Here is a 19,560-nt window from a genome sequence, read left to right as displayed (position 1 = left end):
GGCCATCCACAGGCCACATTTAGAAACCCCACCATCCCGTCATGTCGTCGTGGGTCTGCTGTCCGTTTGACGAGCTCTCGGCGTCGACCTTGTACGACATTCTGCACCTGCGCTGCGCGATCTTCGTCGTCGGCCAAGAGAGTGCGTACTTGGATCTTGACCACGTCGACAAGCGTTGTCTGCACCTCTTTTATCTCTCGGAGAAGGGCAGCATCATGGCCTACGCGCGGCTCCTCGGGCCAGGCGCCAAGCACGCAACGCAGCAACGACCGATGATCGGACGCGTCCTCACGGCACCAAGTGCGCGCGGCAAAGGCCTCGGGAAGGCGCTCGTCACGCGCGCGATCGCCGAGTGCCGAGCGCGGTGGCCAAACGAAGCCATCGAGATCGGCGCGCAGTCGTATTTGCGATCGTTTTACGAGGACTTTGGCTTTCGCGTCACGTCGGCGCCGTACATGCACTACAGCGTCGAGCACATGGACATGGTCCGCGACGCTTCCGACGCGGCGGCCGAGTAGACAGACATCAAGGATGCGCATGCCCTAGCCCTAATGGAATCTCGTGCTGTGCTTTGCTTGTTTACCACGTCACAACACAAGGGGGTTGGCGGCCGCAGTGTCTGATGTACCTACGAGAGAGCGATGTATGTAGCTGGTTCCAGTGCAGTGGGAATAGCTGGATCTAGGACATTCATCATGCCTGTACAAAAATGCCCTGGTTCAGTTTACCAGCGCGCCGTCGTCCGTGTTGCCCAGCTACATGTCGTATCAAGATGACAACCCTCGCGGATGGAAACAAACGGTCATGTTGAGGTCCCCACATCGAACCTCGTCGTACGCAACGTACTCGCACAAAGTGATGCACAATACGTTGTTAGAAACATCCATCAACAACTACTCGCGCTTCATGTCGATGTGCGGGATGCCATGGTCATCGTAGGGCTCCGAGCCCGGAAGACGCACAAAGCCGAGGCTGTCGTAGAACTTTTCGAGGTACGCTTGCGCGCCGAGCTGGCAGCCTTGCCCCGGGTATGCGCGCTGCGCGGCCGCGACAGCTTCTTGCATGACCTGGCGTCCGAGGCCCGTACCGCGGGCCACCTTGGCAACAACGACGCGGCCAATCAAGGGAACGGTCTGCGCTGGGCCTTTTGTGCCAGGGCCAAGTACACGCGCGTAGGCCATGAGGCCGCCAGTTGCGTCCGTGCCCATGACGTGGTGGCACGACTCGAGCAGGTCAAGCCCATCCGGGTCCAAGACGACGCCGTTCTGCTCTACGATGAAGACGTTGGCTCGCAGCTGGAGGATCTTGTAGATATCTGCCGCCGAGAGCGACGAGAGCGTCTGCGAGCGCCATGCGAGGCTCATGGTGACTTGTGTGGTCTGCTGCCATCGCGCTCGGCGGATCCAAATATAAAGTTTCGGAGGTGTACCGTTCGCCACGGGCCGGAAACGGCTCCACGTGGCCACGTGGCGTGAAAAATACAGTAAAACACACATTCATCACCTCACTCGGCACCTGTCGCGCGTGGCGCGTGGCTGCTTTGGCTCGCGCCGCCAGCGTCCCGCGCAGTGCGCGTCCAAGCTCGACGTCGCTAGTCGTCCGAGGTAGTCGATCAAACCTTTCTGCAAACCAATCATGCAGACATACGGTCGTTTGCTCAGATCACGTGGGTGGTTCTTCGTCGTTTGAAGAAGTCGGTGCACGTTAGCAGCATGTCGATGGCTACAACCAGTGGGCTACAACAATGGTCGTTCGCATTCACCCAAGCGCCAGCAACCCAGTTCAAGTGCCACCCAGCCCGGCGACACGAGCGGGCTACGTACAATCAAAATGAGCGCTACCACTCTGCGTCGCAGTCGCCCGCATCTTGTGCCCATCCTACGCACCCGTCGGTGTCTCTACTAGGATCAGTCATTTTGCAAATGCAATTCTCCAAGTGCCGCTCCCGTTTGTCGCCTGCACACGCTCGAAGCCTCCTAGCCTTCCCATCAAGCTGTCGACACAAGGACAGGCCACTTGTCGTTCCTGGTACTTTCCCTTCTTGGAGAGTCAATGGGTCTCCTTGGATCTTGTCTGTAAGAGCGTTATCCATGCTGCAAGAGGTCCGTTCCGTTATCCGTGCTGCACGAGGTCCATCCATGACAGCGTCCAAGAAACCTTGGTATCGGTGGCGCTGGCCCATGGCCACGTGTAAAATGTAGTTTTTCACATGTGAGGGCCCATATTGACTTGCAGAGGGCCGGGACTTTCGAAATTGGCAGCATGTGGGTGCGCGTGGTCCTGGCGCTGGCGGCGACCGTCGCCGAGGCCTTCTACCTTCCGGGCGTGCAGATGATCACGTACGAGCGCGGTGACGTGATCCCTCTCTTCGTCAACTCGCTGACGTCGCGCGAGACGCTGCTGCCGATCGAGTACTATAACCTCCCGTTCTGCTCGCCGGCCAAAGTCGAGTACAAGAGCGAGAACCTCGGCGAGTACTTGAGCGCCAACCGCATCGAAAACTCGCCGTACGAGCTGCGCTTCCTCGAGAACAAGCAGTGCCAGGTCCTCTGCACCGAGTCGTACACGAAGAAGCAAATCAAGAAGTTTGCGACCATGATCAAGGAGCAGTACCGCATGAACTGGATCGTCGACAACCTCCCGGTCTCGTCCAAGCGCGACGACATGACGGAGCTCGGCTTTCCGCTCGGCACGTTCAACAAGGAGTTTGACCTGGCGCCGCGCCTCAACAACCACGTGACGATCCGCATCAGCTACAACAACATGGTCGACATGACGTCGGGGCCGTCGCCCAACCAAGGCCGCATCGTCGACTTTGAAGTCATCCCGTACAGCTACGACTACAAGGAATCGTTCACCATCAAGGACTCGAAGCCGTTGCGCATGGACATTTGCAGCCCGTCGACAAAGGAGCATCCCGAGCTGTACCTTCCGAACCCGAAGGACGACGACACCAAGGAGGCGACAGACGCCAAGTCGACAACCACGGTCTACTGGACGTACAGCGTCGAGTGGAACGAAGACAATACGCGCGAGTGGCGCACGCGCTGGGACATTTACTTTGAGGTTGGCTCGGGCAGCGACGAGGTCCATTGGTTCTCGATCATCAACGCGCTCCTCATCGTGCTCTTCCTCTCGGGCATGGTCGGGATGATCCTCATGCGCTCCTTGCACCGCGATATCTCGCGCTACAACCGCGTGCCAACCGAAGAGGAGCGCATGGAGGAGCGCGAAGAGTCGGGCTGGAAGCTCGTGCACGCCGACGTCTTTCGCCCGCCGTCGACGCAGCCGATGCTGTTTTGTGTCATGGTCGGCGTCGGCTTCCAGCTGCTCGGCATGGCGCTCGTGACCCTTCTCTTTGCCGCAATCGGGTTTCTCGCGCCGTCGAACCGCGGCAAGATGATCATTGCGCTCCTCGTGTGCTTCGTGCTCATGGGCATGGTCGCGGGGTACGCCTCGTCGCGCATGTACAAGATGTTTAAGGGCAAGCGCTGGCAGCTCAGCACCGTGCTGACCGGCGTCCTCTTCCCCGGCATCATGTTTGCGACGTTTTTCATCCTGAACCTCTTTGTGTGGGGCGCGGGCTCGGACGCCGCCGTCCCGTTTGGCTCGATGCTGCTCGTGGTCTTCCTCTGGTTTGGCATTTCGGTGCCGCTTGTCTTCCTCGGCGCGTACTATGGGTTCCGCCAGCCCGCCATCGAGTTTCCGGTCGCGACGAGCAACATTCCGCGCCCGATCCCGCTCCAGCCGTGGTACATGACCAACGTCATGACGGCGGCGGTCGGCGGCATCCTGCCGTTTGGCGCGATCTTTGTCGAGCTCTTCTTTGTGCTCACGTCGCTCTGGACGGACCGGTACTACTACGTCTTTGGCTTCCTCCTCCTCTCGTTTGTCATTTTGATTGGCACGTGCGCCGAGATCACGATTGTACTCACGTACTTTCAGCTCTGCGGCGAAGACTACAACTGGTGGTGGCGGTCGTTTATCGTCTCGGGCGCGTGCGGCGGCTACGTCATGCTCTACTCGACGTACTACTACTGGACGCGCCTCGACGTGCACAACATCATTGGCTCGATGCTCTACTTTGGCTACATGGGCATCGTCTCGGGTGCCCTCTCGCTCCTCACGGGGACGATTGGCGTCATGGCGTCGCTTTGGTTCAACAAGAAGATCTACGCGTCCATCAAGGTCGACTAAACACGATGATTGGAGAGGCGGGTGTAGATGACTGAAAATGCATTTGCTTTGCTTATGAACGCTTGTACTTGAAGACTTCTCGATGCAGCAATGGATAGGGGTGCCGACGCGACAGGCAACCAACCGGCAACGGTTCGGTCCCTGCTAGCACCGTGTTGAAGAGCGCGCGTGGCCTTGACTTCACAGGTTCCCGAGATCGCATGTTCAAGCGATCGGATTGGTCCGCTCATTTTATTTTTGTCCAATCAGGGATGACAAGACACAAACTCTGCTGGCTTGGAGGGACGTCGTGGCCATCATCAAGTTTTTTGACGCACCCGCATCAACATACCAAGATGATAGAAGATCCTTTGGGGAGCAGAGCGCGCTCATTCGCGTCGTCATTGGAGGTCGACAACGTGTGGAAATCGTGCGCGAAAGAGCCAAGTGTTAAAAAGCGCTTGATATATGTCAGCCAATGGGATACGCCGATTTCTGAAACTCCGTCGTGCCGGAGACCCTGGATCTCTTTGCGTGTGCGATGCAGCATGGTGAAACCAAGGCCGTGGCCATGCTGCATCGCACACGTAAAGAGATCCGGGGTCTCGAGCACGACGGAGCGTCCGACGTGCAAGAGGAGGTGGCCATTAGCATGTGGTGCAGCGGGCACGCCTTCGCGCATGTGGTACGCCATCTATTATGTCAGAATGACAGACCTAACGTTGTTCTAGTTGTGCCGCGCGCTGCCGCCGACGGACTTTGCACGCGCGCATCACGGGCGTCTCGTCGTCGTCGTTCGAGGTGAGAAACATAACGCGCGGCAGCACGTTGACGAGCGCGGCAAAGTCCGTCGGCGGCAGCGCGCGGCACAACTAGAACAACGTTAGGTCTGTCATTCTGACATAATAGATGGCGTACCACGTGCGCGAAGGTATTGTTCTTGTCGTCGGAGATCTGCAGCAAGACAGGGAGCTGCTGGACGAGGCGCAAGACCACATGTGGCAGTTCGTGCAAGAGGAGCTCCATGCCCGACTGCTGAAACGCGTCCGTCGCGAGCAAGAGCAGCGGCCGCTGCGACACCATGTGCTCGACAGCACTCGCGTGCCGGTGCGCAATCGCCAAATGCAGCGGGTTGCGGCCAAAGTTGTCGACAATCGAGCCCCACTGGGCCTTGGGGCTGCGCGCGAGGAGGTACTGCAGCGCGTTGATGGCGCCATCGTCGGCGGCCGCTAAAATGCACGGAGCAAGTGCACTGCGTTGACCTGCGCGGCGAGGACGAGGTCGATCGCGCTCAACGTGCGACGAGGTCGCGGCTCGCAGCGCGCACAGAAACGCGCGGCCGGGCTCGTGCACACGGCTTCGTCAACCGCGTCGATGACGGCCGCAGGAGTCGGCTTGTGCTCGTGCTCGTCCATCGAGTCGTCGGACTCGGTCGCTGCGTCGCATCGGCCACGGCTACGCAGACGGCTGCACGCGGCGAAGGAGGTCGGCGTGGGCGTCGACCACGTCGTGCGCGAGCAGCGCCGGGTACACCGTGGGCTTGTCTGCCATGGCCGTTGCTACTATTTGTATGAGATCACGAACTACCAGCTGACCCAGAGATGGTTCTAGACCACTGGGAAAGGGGTTTTCTGTTTTGTACTTGGAGTCCTGGTTTCGAAAGCGGCAGATTGGTGGTCTTGAACGATGGTCGTGAATTGGGTGTTTTGCGCGCGCAGCAACGGCCTTTTCACGAAGGGGCGTGACCTGCGAGTCGTAGCAGAACGCAGCGACCATCCCGAGGTTGAGCGGTCGAGTTCGTTGGCGACCGCAATGCAGCGAGACTCGGCGAGGCCGTTGACTGTGCGCTCGACCACGTCCGAGAGGTGCACGTTGGTGCTGCCGTGCATCTGGTATTATAGTTGCGTGAGCAGACGCCGGTACAGAAAGCTCCACGTGAGGTAGTCGACCGCGCCCTGCTCGATCTCGATCGTCTTGGTAACCACCTCGGCGTTCACATGGTCGCAGCTCGAGTACTTTCTGAGCGACCATGTGAACGCCGAGGTGGTTACCAAGACGATCGAGAGCGAGCAAGACGCGGTCGACTACCTCACGTGAAGCTTTTTGTAGAAGCGGCAAAACACCGTGCACGTGGCGTTGTGGTCCTCGAGCGGCCAGTTCGCAAACCACGTCATGCGGTGCACGTCTGCGAGCAGGTAGTCGACAAACCGGTGCTCCTTGCCATCGTACGACTGCGTGCCCATAATCACGACAAAATACGCGTGCACGTGGGCGAGAGCGACACGAGCAGCACTCGGAGCACGCCGTTGCGGAAGAGGTGGAGCACGTTCTCGCGGTTGGATGGGCGCATCGCCTCGGAGATGTACCCCCTCGAGCGACGCAAAGTGGTTGATCTTACAGCACGCGCACCTCGAGCGGCAGCGGCCGGTTGGTGGGGTGGAGCGTCAAGCAGTTTTCGTTCGAGGCGATAAGCCAGTCGCCGAGGTCCTGCGCGTTGGCCATTTGGTTGGCAAGACCCACAATGCGGATACTGTGGTCCTCCACTTGGCTCTCAATGAAGCGCATGCGCGATCTCCATCGTCGGGCCGTACTCGCCGCCGCCGAGGAGCTGAAGGTCCTCGGCGATGAAAAGCGACACGTGCTGGATGCGCGGACGCTTGCGCCACCGACGACTTACGGCGTCGCAATCAGGACGTTGGCCTGGAGCAATTTGAGGTCCGCGGTCGCATCGCCCGTGAGCGCCACAGCGCTGAGCTCCCAGATGTACTTTTTTCGCTAAACTTGGTCGACCAGTCGGCGAGCTGCTGGTGGCCGCGGCTCGGCTTGGGCGTCACCAAGACACAAAAGACACTCGCGTCAAACGGCTGGAGGCAGAGGAGCGCGGCAACGACGCCCTTGCTGCTGCCCGGTGGCGCGCACAAAAGCGTGTAGGCGTCGACCCCGGACTTTGCGATAAAGTATATTAGTACCAAGGCACTATCTTGTCGTACCTCGGTTGTATCCACCACTCGACCTCGACCAAGACGAAACACGTGGCAAAACGGCTTGCATTTTCGCAACTTAGACGCGGCAGACGTACGAGTTGGACTGCGTCACGTAGCGGAGCCAGCGCTTGTATACATAATTCGGGTGCCGGGCGTGCTCCGGGATGCGGAGGTAGCGCACTTGGAGCGTCGAGACGTTGTACATGGGGATCTCAAAGTTCATCGAGATCGGGCCAATCTCACGGCGCACGTGCGGGTTGGGCTCCTTGAGCGTAATCTTGGCGCGCAGCGTAAACTCGGCCGTGCCGTTGAAGCGCTTGATGGCCCAGCGCACTTGGTTTTCGTTCTCGCGAAACTCGGCGAGCTGGCCCGCGCCGTTGTTGCCGAGGTCGCACGACACGCTGACCGTCGACGACGGCACCGGAAAGCGAATGATGACGTTGGCGCCGTAGTTGGTGTCGGGCATGTCGGCGCGCACCTTCACGACCATCTCAATCTTGGTCGGCGACACTTCCTCGACGTACGGGAAGATCTTGAACGGCGAGCGGAAATCGCCCGTCAAGCGGTAGTTCATGACCTAACCACCACGAACTGTGACTATCCAGTGGAGAGATACGAACCAAGTACCGTAAACTCGCCATCGGGCGGCGTAAACGTCAACACGCGGTCGCGCTCAAACTCGTCGAGCTGGACGCACTCGTGGAAGTTGCAGTCGTCCAGAATCACTTGGTTGTATGTGTTGCCAAACGGGCGGTGGTTGCCGGCGCCAATGACGAGGTCCTCGTTGAGGGCGAGCCGGAGTTCCGGGTTGCCCTGGAGGTACGACTTCATCTGGATCTTGCCTTCAATGCTCGCGTTGAGCATTTGCCCGCTCGACGAGAAGACCACATTGAGGCGCTCGAGGATGTCGCAGAAGAGCTCGTTCTCGCTCTTCTTGTTGGTCTGCTGGCCGTTCGCGACGGGCTTCCGGACCGCGTTCGCGGCCTTGATGTTCGAGTGGCGGTTCATCATCGAGTTGAACTTTTGGTCCTTCGCGAGCGCGGCCTCGCCAACGAGGATGGCTTCGTTGTGCACGTGGACCTTGAGGCCCTCCGTGCTCGTGTCCTGCGCAAAGCCAAAGTCAAGCGTCTCGTCCAAGAGCTCGTAGCACAAGATAAAGTTCTTGCGCAGCGTCTCCTCCGAGAGCACGCCGCAGTAGTCCTTGAAGACGCGGCAGAGGCGCGTGAGGAGCTCGAGGATGTAGGCCGGCGAGACGTTGAAGCGCGTCGTGGCCACAAAGTAGAGGCCATTCTTCTTGACAAACAGGTAGTTGACGCCGTCGACGTGGAAGGCCGGCGGCGCGTCGCCCTTGTCCCAGAACTTGACCTTCCGGAAGAAGATCTCGCTGCTGTCGGATGGGATGTCACCGCGGAAGTCGTTCGCAAGCACCGTGTCGCCGCGGCTGCTCAGGATGTAGAACTGCGAGATCGACATGCTCGTCTCCTGCGTCCGTCGTCAACTGACTTGGCCCCTGAAAATGCACTGCCGGATACCATGCCAATTCCGGATACCTTGTAGCAACGCGCCACGCGGCCCGATCAACCGGAGACATGCCATGCGCACTGCTTGCTCGCATGGATCGCGTCGTCGAGCTGGTAGGATGACCTGGCAGCATGGGCTGACAGCAGGGGCTGGCAGCAGGGGCTGGCAGCAGGGGCTGGACGGTCCTGGAGCCATGGTGGCAACAAGGACAATGACAAGAGCTGGTGAGAACGACGAGCGCCGAGGTCGTGCCGTCGAGCGATCCGAAGGACAAGCCGTGTAGATAGTGTACTCAGAGGACGTTCATCTATTACGCACGCTACAAGTCGTCCTCGAACGTCACATCCTTGGCGAGCTCGGGATGCTTGAGCTGTAGCTTGCGGTAGAACGGTCGTAGCGGCGCAAAGGCGGTGCTGGCCGCGACGACGGCGAGTGGCACGGTCTCGGACGTCAAGCCATGCAGCGCCGATGAAGCAAACGAAAGGATCGACTCCTTGTCGTCGACCAAGGCGACCATGAGGCGCGCCATCTGTCCGTGGAGATGCACGAGCGGCAGCACGGCAATGTCTTCAACGTCCACGTACGCCTTGCCTTGCTCGAGGCGCACGGCAGGTAGCCATATTGTCTCGAAGAGGGCGTGAACCAGCGTCTTCCACGGCCCTTCCTTGTGCTTGAGATGATGCTTGTGCAGCAGCAGCGCATGCACGACACTCGAGAGGAAGACACTGTCCCGCGTCCACGCGTCGTCCTTCTCGGCGGCCGCCTCGGTCGTCTTGAGGAGCGCGTGCGCAGCGCCAAGCGCACCGTCGTGGATGAGCGTCAGAAAAAACTGGCGGCCAAGAGCTTTGAGGCACGTTCCATTGGCCCACACGGTCGCCCAGCTCTCGTCAAAGATGGCGATCGTTCGTTCGGGCATGTGGGCACTCGAGAGCTGCGCGCGCAGCAGAAGCGGGAGGCAGAGGCGGAGCACGAGCACGGGCGGCGACCGCAAGAGGTAGTCTTGCTTCCGCACCATGCGGCGCACCGAGCCAACGTTGCCCACATGCAGGAGCTGCACGAGGCCGCGACACACAAGATCGTCGGTCGGAAAGATGTGCCGGGCCGCGACCGAACGCAGCTGGAGCCAGAGCACGTGGTGCAACAGCCGCTTGACGATCGGATCCGAGAGCACAATGGCCACGTCGGCAAGAAGCGGGTCGCACTCGCCTTCAAACACCATGCCCGAGCGCTCCGTGTCGTTGGCGTCCTTGGCCGAGAGAGCGCCGGTCGTCGCGAGCAGGCACGGCGGCGCCTTCTCCGCTTCGAGTGCGACGCGCGCCTTCTCCATCCAGCCGGCGCTGAGCTTCTCGAGCCGCTTCGCCTCCTTGTGGTAGATCGTGCCTTCTTCGTTGAACGTCATGCAGTTGGTCCACATGAGGTTGACGTCCTTTGCAAACGAGGCGAGCGAGCTATAGAGCGCCGCATGGACGTTCTGCCGCAGCGTGCTCAGGTCCATGGGCGACGCAATGATCGTATGGTAGTTGGGCACATCGTCCGGCACCGGCTCGGCAAAGATGCGGCGGCTGTCCGACTTGGTCATTTGGTCAATGAGCTTGAGGAGCGTTTCCTTTGGTGGCGGCGGCGCCGACGCGATCGCAGTCGCGGACGGCTTGGCGTCGCGGAGCCGGAGCTTCCGGAGCACGAGCAGCATCTCGAGCAGCTGGGCGGCGTCCATGTGGTTGGTCTTCACGGCGTGGTCGAGGAACCAGAGAAACTTGTGCAGCGGGTCCGTGCGCACGAGCGTGGTCGCGTGGTCGCGCTGGACGTTGGCCATGTCGCTGCGGAGCGTCCCAAGCAGCGACGCGAGGTATGTGTACTCTTTGGGCGACTCCAGCGACGACGCGTGCCCCGGGAGTACCCCGGACGCGACAATGGATCGCAAAATGTCGACGCACTGGAGGTAGAGCTCGGCCGAGTCGCCAATCATGTTGACGAGCGTCGCGAGCACCGGGTCTTGCTTCCGCCTGTCTTCGGGCGACAGCGACGAGTGGGCATGCAGGTCGAAGGGACACGACGCTTCGAGAAGCAGCGCCCGCTTGTGGTCGAGGTACTGGCCGACGACCTTGTCCATCTCGAGCCGCAGTTCGTGCGGTGCGATGCTCCAGAGGCGGCGCTTGACGTGCATCGGGAGGTGTTCAAGCAAGTGTCGGTGGTCCGGGTCGCACATCTCCTTGAGGTAGAGCGACGGCGTTGAGCTCTGCGCCGCCATGATCGCGATTGGGATGCATCGGAGCTCCTTGTACTCGAGGTACGGGAACGTGGCCTCAAGCAGCTTGAGCAGCTGCGCCTCGCTCGTGTGCTTGTGTTGAATGCGTGCGAGAAGCGTCTGGAGCAGCGCGTCGAGGAGGCTGCGGTGAGTTTCGGACCGCCGGCAGCCGAGCAAGTCGAGGAGCTGCAGCGATGCGGCCGTGTCCTCCTTGAGGCCATGCTGCTTTTGGAACGAGACGATGGCCTCCTCGGGCTGGGCAGCCGTGCGCAGGATGTCCTGGAGCTGGGCGCCGCCGGCCGACCCGATCATGTAGCTTCGGCTAGCCGAGTTGGATGGCGTCGCTTCGCCGTCGCGCTTGGTGGATGGCGTCATGCTGCGGCCGCGGGCGTCGTCGTCTTCGGGCCGCGCTGCGTCTTGCCGGTTGCAAATCCGAAACCTCCAAGACTTGATTCCGCTGGGTGGAACCAGTCCGGATAAACCCTTGCAAATTGTGTACCGGATATGGAAACGAGGACTGGCATCATGAAACGAGGATATGTCCTTATTGAGAAAAGTACGGTGAAGCACGGCGGACACAACCGTGTGTATCTTTGTCGCGTCATGCTTTGTTGATGTCGAGTCCAACGGGTGACGTTGGCGTCGCTTGACCCGATTCGTTCAGGCTCTGCTTCCAGCCACGACGTTCTTGTCGGTAGCGCTAAAGACACGGTGCTTGCGTCGCTCAAAATCAGACGCTGGTGCGTTCGCACGACGGCTGCGTTTGTGACTCGTAGTTACTCAACCGTAAGGTCTTGCATGAATACGAACGCGACGGCGTGACGCCCTCGACAAACAACCGCGTGCTCTCACGGCTGTGAATGAGGATAAATCCTATTTTCAACGGCAAAGTCCGAAACTCGTCACGTCCAGTCATTCCGCGCCACGCCGTTGACCCAACCCAGTTCCGAACTGGATCGCCGCTGCACAGATGCCCCAAGACAAAAGTGATCAGACGTAGAGGTAGGGGTAGTCAATCCGAGTGTTTTTGCCCAGAGGGACGCCGACGGAGCCTGGTGATCGTCGGCCTTATCCCACCTCCGACTACACTTGTGTAGTCGTGGGGCAATGGTGCATAGATCGAGGCAGCTTTTAGGGATCACTTCGGATTTTATCGGAAGAAGCGGTTTTCAAAAAGCTCAACATACACCATCTTCTCGAATCACGACTAGGTTAGCTTGCAATTAATCACGACTAGGTTGAGTTTACTACTAAGGATGTGCTGATGCTATTCACACATTCAACCAACAAACAGAGCATCATGATATTTGTTTACCTTTGGAGCCGCATTGTCCGCCGCAGAACACGTCGAGTGACGCCCCTGGCGTCTGTACCCAGCTGCAACTCGAATCGCAGGAGTAGCTCGAACGAGTCGACGGCCCACTCTCGTGACGGGTCGAGTGACATCGTCGCTCATCGCAGTGCGTCAACGCCGCCTGTCACGTCAGTTTCGGAGCATCCCAGCAGCAACGCCCCATCCGCCCGACCTCTTGTATTGCAGCGTCAACGACAAATTGGCCACATGGGGCACATGGGGCAACGAGCCAGACTCGGCGGAGACGGCGGCGGTCACGGAACGCCAAGCCGCCGGTTGTGGTTCTCGCTGTCACTTGACCGGCATACTGGTCGCCACCCATGCGTAACGTAGGCCGGGCGCCGCATCTGGCGCGCTGATTATGCAAGTGTGTGCACTTTTCCGTTTCCGCTCGTTCGACGATAAGAATGGCGTGCGCAGTGGTCGGACCACCGGTCGTCGTCGCCGTCCCGACGTTCACGACCGAGTGTGATAGCGCCGACTGCAGTCTCGCGACAGCCGGCAACTTTACCCCGGGCGCGATGGCGTCGTGCATTTGGCTGCCGGACGGCCGCGTCCTCCGTGGTGCCAACCTCACGACGATCGACCCGGCAGCACCTGCCCGGTTCCAATCTGGTGCGTTCAAGAACGTCCTTGCCGGCGGTGTCCATGTCGATTATGTGCGCGACTTGCCCAACAGCGTGCAGGCCATGTACGCTGCCAAGCAGTGCTCCGTCGGTGCTAACTGAACTGCCTGCCTTGTGCTAGCATCCTCGCCGACCTCGGGCTTACTGGCGTCAACGGGTCGTTGAGGACCGACCGCACCGGATTCGCCCTCGCCGCGACGTCCCTCAGCTTGGCCAACAATGCGCTGCGGAGGTTTAAAGTGACGATTCCCGACGCGCTCCTCTCGCTGTACGAAGACAGCGAGGCTTTCTATCCATGTTGATGATGATGGCTCCTTTCTAGCGACCTGTCCAACAACGCGCTTGGCCACGTCAACATTACGCAGCATTACCACCCCAAGCTCCAGACCTTGTAGATTCGCTCCTCGAACTCCAGATCGCATTCATTTAACGTCGCGTAGGGACCTCGCGGGCAATTCGCTCACCAACGACGTACTCTTGAACGCCATAGCGTATCCCCGCACACTCACCACCTTGTACAAAATATGCGATTTGGATTCAAAGCGACTCAGGCCCGTGTGTAGGAGCCTCGCGCGAAATATGCTGCGCGCCTTCCCGACGCACGTGCTACATCTCCCTTTGCTCCAGACACTGTGCGTGGTCTTGCATGGATCGGCACATCGCTGACGTCACGTCTAGTCTATTGAACGCGAATCCGCTCGAGAGCATGCCACTCGGCCTTGCGTGGCCGCCCCTTTTCAACCAGCTGTACGTCGTCGGCGACGGAAACTCGATGGTCATGACGGATAGGTCCCTTCGCAACACGAGCTTGAGCGAGCTCGAGGCGAGTTTCCCGTCGACACTGCGATTTCTGTACGTTGTCCGTGTCGCAGCCAGGTTTTAGACGTGGTGGTTGTATAGCGACTTGCAGACGAACGCGAATTTGAGAGCCATTTACGCCAACTCATCGCAGCTGGCACTCCTCCAAAAAACAAAAGTTTGGGCCCCGCCCCTTCTCGAGCTGCCGTTCTATCGCTGCAACGACACCCGCGTGGTCCGCACCGAGTACATCACCACGACGGCGGGCGGTGTCGACCAGTTGTTCCCGATCTGTGTCGTGGCCGACGCGGTCGCTCCGTCGTCCAAGCCGGTCATCCACGTCGGCACGTGGATTGGGGCCATCGCGGCGGTCATTATCGTCGCAGGCAGCGTCATCGTGTACCTCGTGTGGCGGTCCCGCGCGCAAGCAAAACGCCAGGCCGAGCTTGTGCAGCAGAACGCGTCGCTCCTCGCCTCGTCCGCGGCCAACAAGCCGCAGTGGTACGAAGAGTCGGGCGACGCGGCGGCCTACTACCACGTGGTCGAGAGCGCGCGGCTGAATTACGACGTGCGCTTTGACGACTACCTCGCGCCGTACCGGATTCCTGTCGAGGACCTCGATCGCCACCTTGTCATTGCACGGGGTGGCTTTGGCGTCGTCTACTACGGCACGCTCCGGAAGACAACGCCGGTCGCGATGAAGCGCATGCTGCCCCATTTTATCGACAGCGCCGACGCGATCGAAGAGTTTATGCACGAGATCCGGCTCTACGCGCACCTCACGCACCCCAAGATCGTCGCGTTCATCGGTATTACGTGGACCACGCTGTACAACATCTCGATGGTCACCGAGTTCATGCCGTTCGGCGACGTCTGGAGTCTTCTGGAAGCCAATGGGAAGACCCGGTCATGGCACGACCGCCTCCAGCGCGACCCGATTCTGGCCGCGCAAGCGTCGCTCGGGACACCGTCGACGGCACCCAACAGCAACTCGGAGACGACCGAGCTTCCGGCACTCGACCGCCGCGGCCACAGTGGCCCGCCGTCGGTGCCCGACAATGGCGTCTCGCGCTTGAGCATCCTCACGGACGTTGTCGACGCGATGGCGTACTTGCACAGCTTTCCGACGCCCGTGATCCACCGCGATATCAAGGCCCGCAATGTGCTCCTCGGACCGCAGTACGAGGCCAAATTGACCGACTTTGGCACGAGCCGACTCCGCGTCGACGAGCTCACGATGACGGCCGAGATTGGCACGTCCGCGTGGATCGCCCCCGAAGTGTTAAAGGGCGTGCGGTACACGGAGAAAGCCGACATTTACAGCTTTGGGGTCATGATGACCGAGATCGACACGGTCCAAGTGCCGTACGCCAAGGTCTACATGGAGCCCGGCTGTACGCTCGCGTTGGCGCGGGCGCGGATCGCGATGCTGGTCGCGACAGGCGACTTGGTCCCGGAGTTTACGGCCGAGTGCCCGCCGGGGATCGTTGCGATCGGGATGCAGTGTCTAGCGCACAACCCGGACGACCGGCCGGCGGCGACACAAGTGGCCAAGCTGCTACAACAATACCACTTGCGTCAACTCCTCGGCACCAACTAGTGTGTTATTTTAATTTATTTGTATGATGGGACGGACTCTGCGTCGTGATTCGTGCTGCTCCCATGCACCTGCCACGCCCGCGTCATCCGTGCGACGGGAAAGTATGTGCATTCGAACGCATGCTTTAAGCGGGTGGTTTTCGTAGGCAGGTTTGTATGCATGTATTCTAGTCGATGAGCTGCGTGCGTCCACAAGCTCATTTCTTAAAGATTAAATATGGTTCTGAAAGGGTTAGGGTAACCGAGACCAACTCCGATACCACTCGAAGCGCTGCGACAGGACGGTATTTGTCATGTTTCGTGTGCCGTGCGCACTGCTGATCACCCGTATATTGCTCATCGATTCCCAACGGACAAAGCCTAGTCGTCTCGGAGTGTCTGTCCCACCTTGGACGCCCGAAGCTTCATGCTGAGTAGAAAGACTTGGTGTGACTATGCCATACAAACCGCGATACATACTACTGATGGGTCTTGCAATCTTGGCGCTGGACACGCGAGGTCGGACCCAGTTGACAGGACCTCTGCACCACCACACTTGATTTTACCATCTCCATGGCAAGCGATCATTCCACCATGACAACATCGGGGCTCGCAATTCATCTCGCCGATGTCGCCGTGTCGGCGCCGTTGCCGCTTTGGTCGCGGGTCAAGGCGGTGCTGGGCGACGGATCCTTGGCGCGTCGGCAAATCTTGCATTCGATGAGCGGCTCCTTTGCCCCAGGCTCGATGACGCTTCTCTTGGGCCAACCAGGCGCGGGCAAGTCGTCGCTCTTGAAGCTTCTGAGCGGCCGCCTCACGCGTATGCGCATCGACGGTCGCATCACGTACAACGGTGTCCCGATGCCCGATGCTGCAGCTAGGGCGGCGTACGTGGGTCAGCGCGACGACCACGACGAGTCGCTCACGGTCAATGAGACGCTTGCGTTCGCAGCTGCTTGTGGCCGCGCGCCGATGGACACAGCGGCCGTCGTCCATGCTCTCGGCCTCGGCACGTGCGCCGACACGACGATTCGCGAGCTCTCAGGCGGCGAGCGCAAGCGTGTCACCTTTGGTGAAATGGCCTTTGGCGATGCCCCCATTGTGTGCTTGGACGAGATTAGCACCGGTCTCGACAGCGCGACGACGCACCGGCTCGTGTCGCTGCTCAAGGACGTCGCGACCGCGTCTGGCAAAACCGTGGTTGTGGCGCTTTTGCAGCCGACGCCACCCGTCGTCAACCTCTTCGACTCGGTGCTTTTGCTCCATTGCGGCCACGTGCTGTACCACGGCCCCGTTGTGGACTGCAGCGCGTACTTTGCCTCGATCGGACTTGTGTGTCCGCTTGAGCGCGACGTCGCGGACTTTCTGCTCGACTTGGGTGCGCCGCAAATGGCCGCCTACTGCAGTGGGCCGAATGTGCCCCGGGACAGCGCGTCGCTCGCGTCGGCGTTTCGAGCCTCGCCACTGTACACGCCGTCGGAACCAGTCGTAATGGCGTCCGTCGCGCCTCTGCCACCATCGACGGTGGTGTCGCCATATCGTGCGCTATTGATGCGGCAGCTGCGCATCTTCTTCCGCAACACGAGCTTTGTGCACAGTCGGCTCGTGACGGTGATGGTCATGGGCTTGATGTACGCAACGACCTTCTACAATGTCGACCCGGCGACGCCGGCAACATTGCTCGGTGTTGTCTTTTCAACGTCGATCTTTCTCGCGCTCGGGCAGATTGCGACGCTGCCGTCGCTGCTGCTCGGTCGGTCGACGTACTACAAGCACACGCGCAGCCGGTTCTTTTCGCCGTTTGCATTTGTCGTCGCGCAGTCGCTGGCACCTGTGCCGTTTGCACTTGTGGAGACGCTCATTTGCGGCAGTCTCGTCTACTGGTTCGCGGGCTTTGCAGCGTCGGCGTCAGCATTTGGGCTCTTCATTCTACTGCTCCTGCTCACCAACCTCACGTTTGGCGCGTGGTTTGGCTTGATTGGCGCGATTTCGCCGAGCATGTACATTGCCGATCCCATGGCGCTTCTCACGATCCTTGTCACGGTCGTCTTCGCAGGCTTCGTCGTCCCGCTGCAGTCGCTGCCACCGTTTTTGAGGTGGATCTACTGGCTCAACCCGTTGGCGTGGTGCAACCGCGCCATCACGATTAGCGAGTATATGGCAGCCAAGTACGCGCGTTGCGAGCACCAAGGCATCGACTATTGCCATGCGACCGGCGCGACGTCGTTTGGGCACGCGCAACTGCAGACGCTCGGCCTCCCACACGACGCAGCATGGGTCGGATACGGGGTGGTGTTTCTTCTCGGGAGCTACGTCGCCTACGTCGGCGCGACGATGCTAGCTCTCACCTACGTCGAGTACAACGACGGCCAGGCCCATCATGTCGCCGTCGTTCGTACCACGTCGACGACGACGGGCGACTACACCGAGGCGCCGATGCATGAACGCATCGACATCCACGAACCCCTGCAGGCGGCACCGCCGCAAACGCTCATGACGCTGGCGTTCCAAGACATTTCGTACGCAACTCGTGACGGTGTACAGCTCCTCACCAACGTCAGCGGCTACGCGCAGCCGGGGACGATCACGGCGCTCATGGGTCCGTCCGGCGCCGGCAAAACGACGCTGCTCGATGTGCTCGCCGGTCGTAAAACCGCGGGCACGACCACTGGTTGCATCACGGTCAACGGGGTGCCGACGCAGAGTGTTGCGCGGTACGCGGGCTACTGTGAGCAAGACGACGTGCACTGCGAAGCGACCACGTTCCGAGAAGCACTGCACTTTAGCGCCCTCTTGCGGCAACCGAGCCACGTGCCAACGTCTGCAAAGATCGCGTTTGCCGATATGTGTTTGGCTCTCCTCGACATGCACAGCCTCGCCGACAAGCTTGTCCGCGGGTCGTCGGTCGAGCAAATGAAGCGGCTCACGATCGGCGTCGAGCTCGCGGCGTCGCCGACGATTCTCTTTTTGGACGAACCGACGTCGGGTCTCGATGCGCGGTCGGCCAAAATCGTCATGGAGAGTGTCCGCCACGTCGCGTCGACCGGGCGCACGGTCGTGTGTACGATCCACCAGCCGTCGACCGAGGTGTTTGCCCTGTTTGACGCGCTGTTGCTGCTGCAACGGGGCGGGACGACGGCCTTTTTTGGACCGCTCGGGCCCAAAAGTGCGCACTTGCTATCGTACTTTGAGGCGTGGCACAAGGCGCCACCACAGGACGTCAACCCGGCCACGTGGATGCTCGATGTCCTCGCCGACGATCGCATCGATTACGCCGATCGCTTTCTCAAGTCCAAGGAGCACGATGCCCTTATGTCGGCGCTCGCATCGACCGGTGTCTCGGACCTATCGGCGCCGTCCGCTGGGGCGCCGCTCGTGACGCAGTGCTACCTCTTGACGACGCGGTTCTTTCGTGTCTACTGGCGCACGCCCGAGAGCCTTCGGACGCGGCTCTACATTGCAATGGGCCTCGCACTGCTCTTTGGTCTTGTCTTTGCCGACGTGCGCTACGAGACGTACACTGGTGCGACGGCCGCCGTTGGCATGGTGTACATCACGACGACGTACATGGGCTACATCAGCTTTAACAGCGCGATCCCGCTCGCCTCGGAAGCCCGGCGCAGCTATTACCGCGAACGCGCCGCTTCCACGTATGCCCCATTGGCGTATTTTGTTGGCTCGACGCTCGTGGAAGTACCGTACGCGATGGCCACGGCCTTGCTCTTTACCGTCATTTTTGCGCCGCTCGTCGGCATCGCGACCGCTGCGATCGGACTCTACACGGTGTACGTGTGCTTGCTGCTGCTGCTGTACGTCTACATGGGCCAGCTCATGGTGTACCTGCTTCCGACGCCGGAAACATCGATCCTCCTCGGCATCCTCCTCAACTCGATCTTCTTCCTCTTCTACGGCTTTGTGCCGCCATCGTCGCAGATCCCATCTTGGTACCAATGGCTCTACATAAGCACGCCGCCGCAGTACGGCATGGCCTTACTGGCCGCCGAGGCCTTTGGGCAGTGTACGAGTCGCAACTCCGTGGGCTGCGGCGTCGTCCACGACGCACCGTTGGCGCTGCGCCGCGCGATCGGTGTCGACGCACCAATGGTCCGCGATTATGTCGCGTTCGTGTACAAGATGCGCATCGACGACCAGACGCGCAACCTCGTCGTGACGGTCTTGAGCATTCTCGGTGTCCGCCTTCTCGCGCTCGGTGCGCTTCAATTTGTCCAGTATCGAAAGCGATAAGTGCAAATTCAAAGCAATTTTCTCGTCCGAGCT

The 19,560-nt window shown here is 60.2% G+C and overlaps 9 protein-coding genes across 9 annotated transcripts; 5 read left to right on the top strand and 4 right to left on the bottom strand.

Annotated features, from left to right (window-relative positions):
* Positions 1–26: 26 nt before the first annotated feature.
* On the top strand, positions 27–602 carry SPRG_00247 (hypothetical protein). The gene has a single exon (XM_012338350.1). It carries the CDS (start codon positions 42–44, stop codon positions 516–518), a length of 477 nt encoding a protein of 158 aa, XP_012193740.1. The 5' UTR covers positions 27–41; the 3' UTR covers positions 519–602.
* Positions 603–860: 258 nt separating this feature from the next.
* SPRG_00246 (hypothetical protein) lies at positions 861–1,399 on the bottom strand. Its single transcript, XM_012338349.1, has one exon. The coding sequence runs from the start codon at positions 1,362–1,364 to the stop codon at positions 894–896; it is 471 nt and encodes a 156-aa protein (XP_012193739.1). The 5' UTR covers positions 1,365–1,399; the 3' UTR covers positions 861–893.
* Positions 1,400–2,244: 845 nt separating this feature from the next.
* Positions 2,245–4,273, top strand: SPRG_00245 (hypothetical protein). Its single transcript, XM_012338348.1, has one exon. The coding sequence runs from the start codon at positions 2,263–2,265 to the stop codon at positions 4,195–4,197; it is 1,935 nt and encodes a 644-aa protein (XP_012193738.1). The 5' UTR covers positions 2,245–2,262; the 3' UTR covers positions 4,198–4,273.
* A 374-nt stretch (positions 4,274–4,647) lies between these two features.
* On the bottom strand, positions 4,648–6,741 carry SPRG_00244 (hypothetical protein; the record flags this gene model as incomplete). Its single annotated transcript, XM_012338347.1, has 11 exons — positions 4,648–4,696; positions 4,764–4,870; positions 4,935–5,048; positions 5,095–5,370; positions 5,430–5,603; positions 5,650–5,735; positions 5,942–6,054; positions 6,100–6,195; positions 6,265–6,407; positions 6,461–6,529; positions 6,586–6,741. 11 exons carry the CDS (start codon positions 6,739–6,741, stop codon positions 4,648–4,650), a joined length of 1,383 nt encoding a protein of 460 aa, XP_012193737.1.
* A 464-nt stretch (positions 6,742–7,205) lies between these two features.
* SPRG_00243 (hypothetical protein) lies at positions 7,206–8,681 on the bottom strand. The gene is made up of 2 exons (XM_012338346.1): positions 7,788–8,681; positions 7,206–7,737 (listed from the first exon to the last, which is right to left on the bottom strand). Exons 1-2 carry the CDS (start codon positions 8,631–8,633, stop codon positions 7,237–7,239), a joined length of 1,347 nt encoding a protein of 448 aa, XP_012193736.1. The 5' UTR covers positions 8,634–8,681; the 3' UTR covers positions 7,206–7,236.
* Positions 8,682–8,965: 284 nt separating this feature from the next.
* SPRG_00242 (hypothetical protein) lies at positions 8,966–11,333 on the bottom strand. Its single transcript, XM_012338345.1, has one exon. The coding sequence runs from the start codon at positions 11,299–11,301 to the stop codon at positions 9,001–9,003; it is 2,301 nt and encodes a 766-aa protein (XP_012193735.1). The 5' UTR covers positions 11,302–11,333; the 3' UTR covers positions 8,966–9,000.
* A 1,336-nt stretch (positions 11,334–12,669) lies between these two features.
* On the top strand, positions 12,670–13,301 carry SPRG_00241 (hypothetical protein; the record flags this gene model as incomplete). Its single annotated transcript, XM_012338344.1, has 3 exons — positions 12,670–12,971; positions 13,028–13,174; positions 13,229–13,301. The coding sequence occupies exons 1-3, from the start codon at positions 12,688–12,690 to the stop codon at positions 13,299–13,301; spliced, it is 504 nt and encodes a 167-aa protein (XP_012193734.1). The 5' UTR covers positions 12,670–12,687.
* Positions 13,302–13,684: 383 nt separating this feature from the next.
* Positions 13,685–15,304, top strand: SPRG_00240 (TKL protein kinase; the record flags this gene model as incomplete). Its single annotated transcript, XM_012338343.1, has 2 exons — positions 13,685–13,758; positions 13,807–15,304. The coding sequence occupies 2 exons, from the start codon at positions 13,685–13,687 to the stop codon at positions 15,302–15,304; spliced, it is 1,572 nt and encodes a 523-aa protein (XP_012193733.1).
* Positions 15,305–15,876: 572 nt separating this feature from the next.
* SPRG_00239 (hypothetical protein) lies at positions 15,877–19,527 on the top strand (the record flags this gene model as incomplete). The annotated part of the gene is made up of 1 exon (XM_012338342.1): positions 15,877–19,527. The coding sequence occupies one exon, from the start codon at positions 15,877–15,879 to the stop codon at positions 19,525–19,527; it is 3,651 nt and encodes a 1,216-aa protein (XP_012193732.1).
* Between the last annotated feature and the right edge of the window lie 33 nt (positions 19,528–19,560).

The sequence above is a fragment of the Saprolegnia parasitica genome, assembly GCF_000151545.1.
Source record: "Saprolegnia parasitica CBS 223.65 unplaced genomic scaffold supercont2.1, whole genome shotgun sequence".
NCBI classification, from domain to species: Eukaryota; Oomycota; class Saprolegniomycetes; order Saprolegniales; family Saprolegniaceae; genus Saprolegnia; species Saprolegnia parasitica.
The sequence above is the reverse complement of the archived record's forward strand: the minus strand, read 5'-3'. Positions and strand labels throughout refer to the sequence as shown.